The following is a 10,408-nucleotide window of genomic DNA, read 5'->3' as shown; positions in this document are numbered from 1 at the left end:
TTTAAAATCCACTTGGCTCAAAAATCTGAGGGGGCACGTGAGGGGGCATATTATAAGCATTACACCTCCACAACAATGCAATTAATGATGCAGTTATATTTTTTGAAAAGTGTATCACATATTATACATGTTAATATGCATGTACATATTTAAAAAAGACATCACAAAAGTATTTATTTATTCCTTTGCTAAACTAAATTAGGGTATAAAGATAAACAGAGTAGGAAATAAAATTCTTGCTACTTGAATAGTTGTAACACAGTGGTAGAATGAGAACTGGCACGATGAAGGAGATTAACTGGAAATAGACTTTAATAACAAACTCAGAGAAACATTACCAATCACTATTACAACTGAGAATGGACAGAGACAAATGGAGAACTGAGGGTTCAAGTAAAGGTAGGAAACAAAGGAACTGATGAGTTAATTAAAGATTAATTGATTAATCCAACAGACTGAGAAACTAGGTCGTGGGGAAAACACAAGACATGTACATGTAACAATAGTGAGTGCAATAAATATATTTTTGTGATTTGTGCAACAACATGCATCTGTTTCTTCACAAATGATTTGACAAACAATGTGTTGACAATGTAATTAGTAATAATAGGTAAATAATAAATTAGCATTCTCCATATATATATAAACAGATGGAATGCAGGATATGAAATTTATATTTTCAGCTATTTTAAAAGTAAGTGAAGGAACTAAATATTGTAAGAACAAAAACCAACAACAAAACATTTTAATAACAAAACACCCCACGTACATTTATCCAGTTTTTCTGTCTACTTGTGTGTGTATATTATATATATATATATATATACTTTAATAATTGTATTTTTGATATATATAGTCTATATGCTTAATATGTACCAATTCAAAAGTAAGGTAATATGCTTTACATGTTAAAGAATTTTATGCTATTTGAATATATATATATTGTAATTGAAATAGTGTGTGTGTGTGTGTATGTGTATGTGTGTGTGTGTGTGTGTGTATGTGTTCTGTGTGTGTGTGTGTTGACAATTAATCATCAAAAATTAAAACAACAAACAAAAAAAAAACCTTTTGAAATGTTTTACTTTACATATAAGGAATCTAGAATATATGAAAGCTTCAGTCTTTGAAATAAGTTACAAAAAAATAACTTTTCACGATATAAAAATCTTTGAGATACACTGGTGTGTATTTATATATATATGATACATCACACACATATATATACATATATACATATATATATATATATATATATATATAGTATATTCAAATGTAATTTATTCCAGACAATTTTGAGCAGCCATTACTCCAGTCTTCGGTGTCACATAATCATTCAGAGATCATTCTTATATGCAGATTTGAAACATTTCTTATTGTATTATTCCTTATAAATGCATTTACTGTCACGTTTGATACATTCCTTTTGAATGAAGGTATTTACCCCAAATACATCTTTACATATAAAATAAAGAAAGTACTGCTAAAAGCAAAAGCAAATATGACAGCAAAGAATTTTGTGGAGGAGTTGTTGCAGAAGATCTAATTTTTAGTTCTATTAATGAGGAAGAAGAAGGAGTAAGACCAGGACAGCTGTAACTGTTGTCAGGATCAGCTCCAGCGGAGGTAAACTGCACAAAACCTGGAGGATCGCTGCACACCAAGGAACTGATCCATTCCTGATAGTGTGATACTCTGGTGTACACACCAGGAAGTTCAGGTCGAGCACAGCCAGTTCCAAAGCTAACGATACCGGACTGAACCCATACAGAGCTCTGCCTGCTCACCATCGGACCTCCGGAATCCCCCTGAAAATACACATCAATACATACATTGTGGAAAGTAACATACACCACCATTCAAAAATTCAGTCTTAGTATTATATGTTTAAGTAATACTTTTATTTATAATGGATATAATAATTTAATCAAAAATGACAGTAAAGACATTGATAAATTTAGAAATGCTATTTTTATAAATCAAATAAATCTGTAAAAAAATACCACATTTGTGTTCACCAAAAAGTTCCAAACACCGGTTACTTAGAAATAATATGTTTGCTTGTTACACAGTGTTTAAAAAAATCTCTGATTATCTTTTACTTTCTTTCTTTGGACATGATCCTTAAAAGTTTAACCATGTATTTGTCATTTGAAGCACTTACTGTTTACCTTTTAGAAACAAGTTTGGGGACTAGTGAGCTGAACAGAGGGTTTCTGTACCTGACACGAGTCCTTGCCTCCTTCCAGTAGACCAGCACAGATCATGTTGTCTGTTATCTCTCCAACTCCATACAGACAGTTGCACTGTTTGTTACCAATTACAGGAACCTCCACTTCCTGAAGAACATTAGGGGATGGAAGGGGTACTGTATAGAAAACAGGAGATGTTATTTACTCTGCATAGTCACTGAGTATCCCGTTTCACCAAGAAATATGTCATGTTACAGGTGAAAATACCATTTTATAATCCCATTTATATGCTGACTTTAATATAACTAAGAGGTGACAGAAATGAATTCTCACCTCCTTCACCAATGTTTCCCCATCCAGTGATCCAGCTGTCTGTGCCGCTGTTGAACACACTGTTATGAGCTGCTAGACACACGGGTCTGATGTAGTCAGTGAAGGTGACAGGTGATCTCAATTTGAGAAGAGCGATATCGTTCTCATTTGTAAAATTGTTGTAATTGGGATGTTTAATGATTAATCTCACATATCTAAACACTTCATTGGGGTTGAAGCCTCCCTGGGTCTGTCGCCCCAAAAACACAGTGAAATAAGACGTGGGATACCTGAGAAAATTAAAGAATAGACAGAGAGAAAGTAAGAGTCAAGAACAGTTTCTTTTAAGCCTGACCTATAAAATAATAGTCAGAAATCTATTTTTAAATGGAACACTTAAATTACAATATATGTATGTATGTATTTCTACAAGTGTGCATATGTGCCATGTTTTGAATCGTAAGCATCTGGCTGATACATTTACGTCTTATATAGTATGATATAGTGGGAATATGGAACTCACATTTAAGGAGAAAAAAAAACCCCTAATTTTAATCAGAGGCCCAAAATTAGCAAAAAATATGCAATTTGGTACAGATGCTCATATTTATATGGCCAAAATATTTAGATGAAATTCTGAGACCTTATAATAGAAATCAGTTTATCTTTATAACAGTATAACAGACTACATACATAATGACATAAATTGTCATTGCTTTATTGTCATTCCACTACATGTGTGGACAAAGAGTAGAACTAAATGTCGTGTCTCACAGGGACCACGGTGCTACATTATTAAACATGAATATAAACATACAACAAAAGAAATAAGAAACCATTTTGAACCCTATGCATAGCTAACTTACTGAAAGCTGTAACCTAAATTTACATATTACAAACCCGATTCCAAAAAAGTTGGGACACTGTACAAATTTTGAATAAAAACAGAATGCAATGATGTGGAAGTTTCAAATTTCAATATTTTATTCAGAATACAACATAGATGACATATCAAATGTTTAAACTGAGAAAATGTATCATTTTAATGGAAAAAATAAGTTGATTTTAATTTTCATGGCATCAACACATCTCAAAAAAGTGGGGACAAGGCCATGTTTACCACTGTGTGGGCATCCCGCTCTTCTTTTTATAACAGTCTGCAAACGTCTGAGGACTGAGGAGACAAGTTGTTCAAGTTTAGGAATAGGAATGTCATCCCATTCTTGTCTAATACAGGCTTCTAGTTGCTCAACTGTCTTAGGTCTTCTTTGTCGCATCTTCCTCTTTATGATGCGCCAAATATTTTCTATGGGTGAAAGATCATGACTGCAGGCTGGCCATTTCAGTGCCCCGGATCCTTCTTCTACGCAGCCATGATGTTGTAATTGATGCAGTATGTTGTTCTGGCATTGTCATGTTGGAAAATGCAAGGTCTTCCCTGAAAGAGACGACGTCTGGATGGGAGCATATGTTGTTCTAGAACTTGGATATACCTTTCAGCATTGATGGTGCCTTTACAAGATGTGTAAGCTGCCCATGCCACATGCACTCATGCAACTTCATACCATCAGAGATGCAGGCTTCTGGAACTGAGCGCTGATAACAACTTGGGTTGTCCTTGTCCTCTTTAGATGCCGGAACATCCCGACATGACATGGCATTCCAGTTTTCCAAAAAGAACTTCAAATTTTGATTCGTCTGACCACAGAACAGTTTTCCACTTCGCCACAGTCCATTTTAAATGAGCCTTGGCTCAGAGAAAATGCCTGCGCTTCTGGATCATGTTTTAGATATGGCTTCTTTTTTGACTTATAGAGTTTTAGCCCGCAACAGCGAATGGCACGGTGGATTGTGTTCACCAACAATGTTTTTTGGAAGTATTCCTGAGCTCATGTTGTGATTTCCATTACAGTAGCATTCCTGTATGTGATGCAGTGCCGTCTAAGGGCCCGAAGATCACAGGCATCCAGTATGGTGTGTTCCGGCCCTTGACCCTTACGCACAGAGATTGTTCCAGATTCTCTGAATCTTTGAATGATATTATGCACTGTAGATGATGATAACTTCAAACTCTTTGCAATTTTTCTCTGAGAAACTCCTTTCTGATATTGCTCCACTATTTTTCGCCGCAGCATTTGGGGAATTGGTGATCCTCTGCCCATCTTGACCTCTGAGAGACACTGACACTCTGAGAGACTCTTTTTATACCCAATCATGTTGCCAATTGACCTAATAAGTTGCAAATTGGTCTTCCAGCTGTTCCTTATATGTACATTTAACTTTTTCTGGCCTCTTGTTGCTACCTGTCCCAAGTTTTTTGGAATGTGTAACTCTCATGAAATCCAAATGAGCCAATATTTGGCATGACATTTCAAAATGTCTCACTTTCAACATTTGATATGTTATCTATATTCTATTGTGAATAAAATATAAGTTTATGAGATTTGTAAATTATTCCATTCCTTTTTTACTCACAATTTGTACAGTGTCCCAACTTTATACGTATAGCAAGCATTTGTATTAATAGTATATTTATATAATATGTTATTATTTAAATTACAGCTTTCAGTAGGTTATATCAGTTGTTAAACTATGTCTCTCAATAATGTCTTAGTAAGATGCAGTGGTGGTCAGTAACGGAGGAGTAGCTTTACTTCGTTACTGTACTTAAGCAAATTTTTCAAGTATCTGTACTTTACTAGAGTAGTTTTTATTTTTAGTAACTTTTACTTTTACTTCACATACATTTCAAAGCATAAGATCGTACTTTTATATCACGTGCTCTGACACGCAGAAGCAGTTTCTGATTCAAGAACGAAACGACTTATTCTTTTCAATGAACCTTTTAAATCGGTTCGCAAATCGCACCAAACGATTCATTCACAAATTAGAATGATCCGACTGCAGCTGTTCTAGAGCTGTTCTAGAAATTTTAGGATTAATTATTGTAACTGAAAATCATATTTAGCTCCATACAAAACTGTCATTTGTTTGTGAACGAAATCTGCTGTAAAGGGTGATCTAAGCCCACTGAAATGCTTGAATGCAAACACATCAGCATCAGTGCCTCTTAGGTCAAAAAAAAAAAAAATATTACCTTAAAATAACACAGATTAAATAAAATAACTAATGCACGTTCAAATCCCTATCACAAAACAAAAACATCTATTAAAATGCTACGCATTTAGCCCTATGTGACGTCTGTTTTATATTTGTTTATCAACAGTATAAATATTTATAATGTTTGAATTAACTAGCCAAGTAGACAGATATGAATGTTTATTCATAAAACATACTGAAAATACAGTAAATATTGGTAGCTGATGCTAACTGTCTAGCTAACAAGCTTGCTGGTGATAAGTTGAGGTAATTTTTTAAAAATAAAGTCCAAATATTTTTTATTCAACCACCTAAATAGATTACATCTGGGGGTAAAAGAAAGGATGTGATGTTCAGAACATTAACTACAGTAATTATCAAAGTGGGAAGTGATGTCCTCTGGGGGTATTTGGCCAGGGGTGTTTTTACACCACAGACAAGGTTTTGGAGAAGAAAAAAAATTATGAAAAATATAATTATTTTGCCTTTAAAAAGTTCTTCCTAACTTCAGGCCTTATTCTCATGTCATATATAACTGTGATGTTCTTCAAAACAACAAAATTATAAAACACTTTTTTTCTTACTGGTGAAAATCTGATGGCCAATTGTGACCCTGGAGCACAAAACCAGTCTTAAGTCGCTGGTATTGCATATTGTAGCAAAAGCCCAAAAATACATTGTATGTGTCAAAATTATCAAACTTTTCTTTTATGGCAAAAATTATTAAGTAAAGATCATGTTCCATGAAGATATTTTGTTAAATTTCCTACCGTAAATATATCAAAACTTAATTTTGTTATTAGTAATATGCATTGCTAAGAACTTAATTTAGACAAATTTAAAGGTGATTTTTCTCAATGTTTTTGATTTTTTTGCACCCTTAGATTCAAGATTTTCCAATAGTTGTATCTCGACCAAATATCATCCTTTCCTAACAGGTTATTTATTCAGCTTTCAGATGATGCATAAATCTCAATTTCGAAAAATTGACCCTTATGACTGGTTTTGTGGTCCAGGGTCACAAATCTGTTTTCTCTCAGGTACATCTCAGTGTAAGCTTCACAGTGAACATTACTACATCACTCTCGTTAGTGTAGTCCCATATCAACAACAAAAATATATCTTGACTCCATATACTGTAGTGGTTATTTTGAGAAAATTCCAGGTATTTTGAGCGACAGGATTATTAAAAAAAAAAAAAAAAAAAAAAATTGTGCTAATATAAAATTAAATTAAGTAGCCTATATAAAATTGCAAAATAAATCTATCAGTACTTTTTTACTTAAGTACATAAAAAATTGAGTACTTTTGTACTTTAACTCTTGAAAATTGAAAAAGGAGTACTTTTATTGGAGTATTATTTTATTATACATATCTGTACTTTTACTCAAGTACCACTGGTAAGATGATATTAAATGATTAGTTTTATGCTCAAAACTCTGTAGTTTCAAAACATGTAATGCAATGCAGTTAAGAGATGAACAAATAAACATTTCTCAAAAGCCTTATGGATCATATTGTTATGTCTTGTTCTGTTTGGGTTTTTATTTGCATTCCTCACTGCTGATGATGCAGCGCTGCTGGCTCCCACCCAAACCCAGCTTGGCGAACATGACGACGGCCTTGGAGCGGGAGTCAGCAAAGATCGGGGCTCCGAATCAGTGGCTCAAAAACCAAAATCACGTGCATCGGATACGCCAGTGGACGAGTACCTGTAACAACTGGCCAACAGTGAATCGAAGAGGTCGATCGATTTACCTACATGGGCAGAGTCATCTCGGCGGATGGCGACGCGGACCACGACATTGTCTACCATACTGGAAATGCGGCATCATGTTATGCCTCCAACCACTTTAGCACACGAACACCATCGCCCTTGAGACCAAGGTATGGCTGCTCAAATCCATCGTCATTCCAACGTCTACCAACGCCTGCGAAACTTGGAAAATTGATGGCCAAAACCATCCGCCACCTTAATAAGTTCTTAATAAGTAATTTTCCAGTGTCTCTACTGGTTTCGTATGTTTTTGTATGGTTACTGTATGTTAATGTTAACCTTCCTGTCCACAAGTAGTAGTGTTGTTTATCTGAAGGCAAAAGTCATTCCTTTGTTGTCCATGAAGCCTTATCTCATCAGAATGAGAATTTGGTTGTCATCCTTGCACTCCCTCCTCCCTCTGGCTCTGCCTTAGTCAGTCATCGCTCTGCCTCCACCATGGTGTTCAACTTCTCTGTCTGCACCTCATCCCTCCATCCTTGTGGCTCTGCTGGACTCCTCCTTGCCTCCGGCTCCACCAGGCTGCTGAGCCCCAATTTCCACCTCGGTCCTGTGGCCTTTTGAGAACTTGGGTCTCAGTCTCCTCAGTTCTGGCCAGGTATCCACAGCCTTTGTCTCTGTCTCCATCCGTCATTCTCATGGTTTTTTTCAGCCAAATCTCCACCATGTCACCTCCCTTCCTTGACTCCACCGTGGATTCTATTCTGGCTGGGCTCTGGGTCTCCGCCTGGCTACTCCTCCCCCTGTTCTTCTCCTGTTCTGTTCTCCTCCCTCTGTCTTCTCCACCCTGATTTCTCCTGCCGGCACCTTCTCCTATGGTTCCCTGCCCTTTGCCAGCTCCTCGTCCTCCTCCTTGCCCCACCCTTCCTCCTCTGTTGGATTGTATTTTTATAGTGCAAGATGCATATTTCTCTTTGTGTATTTATGCCCTGAGTTCCTTCTGTTCAGTCTTGTTAATATTGTAAGTTCTGTTTCTCTGTGATTCTCCTGCATGTATATTATTCGATTTTGAAATAAAGACTGTTTCTGTTTATTCTCCAATGATGTGAGCTTCTTCAAAGCCACCATAACATGACATTATTCTGACATTTATATTATAAAAACAGTAAAGATTACACAGTAAAATAACTTGTGAACCACAACCTGAATTTGGATTTTTTTTTTTTTTTTTTTTTTTTATACAGTACAAAAATATTGTCACATGCACATTCTTATATGTTCTGGTTTGGTTTTGTGTTCTCTCTGTTACCGTTTACCTGCCTGAGTTCAGGAGTGGCACAGAGGCTTGGTGGTTAGCACCATTGTCTCACAGCAAGAAGATCTCTGGTTCAAGCCCTGGCATGGATGGGAGACCTTTCTGTGTGGAGTTTGCATGTTCTCCCTGTGTCAAGTTGACAGCGTGGGTTTACTACCGGTACTCCGGTTTCCTCCCAAAGACATTCATTCAATCAGGCTCCGCATTTGTTCTCAGTTGCTTCAGATGTATCTCAGTTTCCAGGTCCCCATTCTCACTTCAGTTGCATAAGCCATCAGCTACACTTCCAGTTTCATTCTGGCTCTCCATCAGCTCGGGTCCCACTGGGTCTCTATTTCCTGTGGCTCTGTCTCCATGGCTCATCCACATGGTGTTGTTGAGCCCCTCTCCACCATGGCTCCTCTTGGTTTACTACTTCTCCCTCAGTCATCTCCACCATGGTTCTTCCTGCCATCATCTTCTTTCAGTCTCGGCTTTTCTCCTGCTCTGCGATTTGATCATGTTGAAAATCAAAAAACATAAAAAATGGATCTTTTACCGTACGGTACGCAAAGTTTTGATCATGTTGATAATTAAAAGACCTTAGAAATGTGTATATCAAATATGATACAGTAGACTTTAAAGGGTTAAATCAGTTCCCCAGTTGAAAAGTAACCTACTCAAAGAATCAATGAAAGCTGATGTATTTGTCTGCAAGTAGTTGAATGAGTTTACCCATGAACACAGTGGGCAGCAGACAGCACCCACTGTTTGTTGATGAGAGAACCTCCACAGATGTGCCTGCTTAACAGAAGAAGACTAGCCTGCCAGGGCCAGTGTCCAGCTGAAGCGTTCTGACCTCCAACTATCCTGCTTCTGGTAGTAACTGGGGTTCTTCCACATTCCAAAGCACTAGAAAAATCATCTGAGGAAGCTGACACAAAATACAATGATGTAGGCTACCCAATAACTTCTCAACTGCCACTGCTACAGACCACATCATACACCTCATTTTTTTTAAAGGGGACCCCCCCTCCATTTCCCCCCCCACCAAATAAAACTCTGTTTTTAAAATAAATCATTCCTAATCCCACATGAAATATCAATAAATATTATTAATTATTCATTATTGAAGTATTAATGTACAGTACCTTGGGGGTTAGTTAAACACAATTTAAAGTAATAAACAATGCAAAAAACAGAGGCATGTTTGATACATTTCTACCTAAAAAACTCTTACAAACACAATTTAAAGTAATAAACAATGCATGTTTTGAGACAAAAATATACATTTAGATATCTGAAATTGAGATAAATGACAATTTCATAAATACAAATATATACCATTGTTTTCAGATGAATTGTCAACTCGAAATACCCATCTACCCTTGACGTTGACATTACTTGTGTATGGCAAGATTTGCGATGTCAGAAAAACAGGAATTGAAAAGAAATTGGTAGAATTAATTGTGTCAAGCCCAGACTGAAAAAAAAAAAAAAAAACAAGAAAAGAAGCAAAATCCCATTAAATCCAAAAAAACATTTGACACAGCTAAAGATTATAAACTGGGTTTAACACAATATTCTGACACAATTTCCATGCTACTTTACCTCTGCGCTTTGGTGGTGGGAGTGATAAAATCATAATGCATGAAAGTAAAATGACATGTTTTTGGCCAGACACTAAAAACCACTTGGAAGGTTGATTCCTGGACGAGAGAGTAAATTCCATATTATTGCAAGCATCATTTTGGATATTCCACTTAAATTTTCAGTTTCAATGAAAATTGCTAT

At 36.2% G+C, this 10,408-nt stretch overlaps 1 protein-coding gene across 1 annotated transcript; it reads right to left on the bottom strand.

Annotated features, from left to right (window-relative positions):
* Positions 1-1,304: 1,304 nt before the first annotated feature.
* Positions 1,305-9,996, bottom strand: LOC122139307 (tryptase-like). The gene is made up of 5 exons (XM_042736027.1): positions 9,993-9,996; positions 9,350-9,548; positions 2,526-2,794; positions 2,223-2,368; positions 1,305-1,808 (listed from the first exon to the last, which is right to left on the bottom strand). Exons 1-5 carry the CDS (start codon positions 9,994-9,996, stop codon positions 1,458-1,460), a joined length of 969 nt encoding a protein of 322 aa, XP_042591961.1. The 3' UTR covers positions 1,305-1,457.
* Between the last annotated feature and the right edge of the window lie 412 nt (positions 9,997-10,408).

This window comes from Cyprinus carpio, chromosome B12 (assembly GCF_018340385.1).
Source record: "Cyprinus carpio isolate SPL01 chromosome B12, ASM1834038v1, whole genome shotgun sequence".
In the NCBI taxonomy this organism is placed as follows: domain Eukaryota; kingdom Metazoa; phylum Chordata; class Actinopteri; order Cypriniformes; family Cyprinidae; genus Cyprinus; species Cyprinus carpio.
Note: the sequence above shows the minus strand (reverse complement) of the source record. Positions and strands in the feature narration are given on the sequence as shown.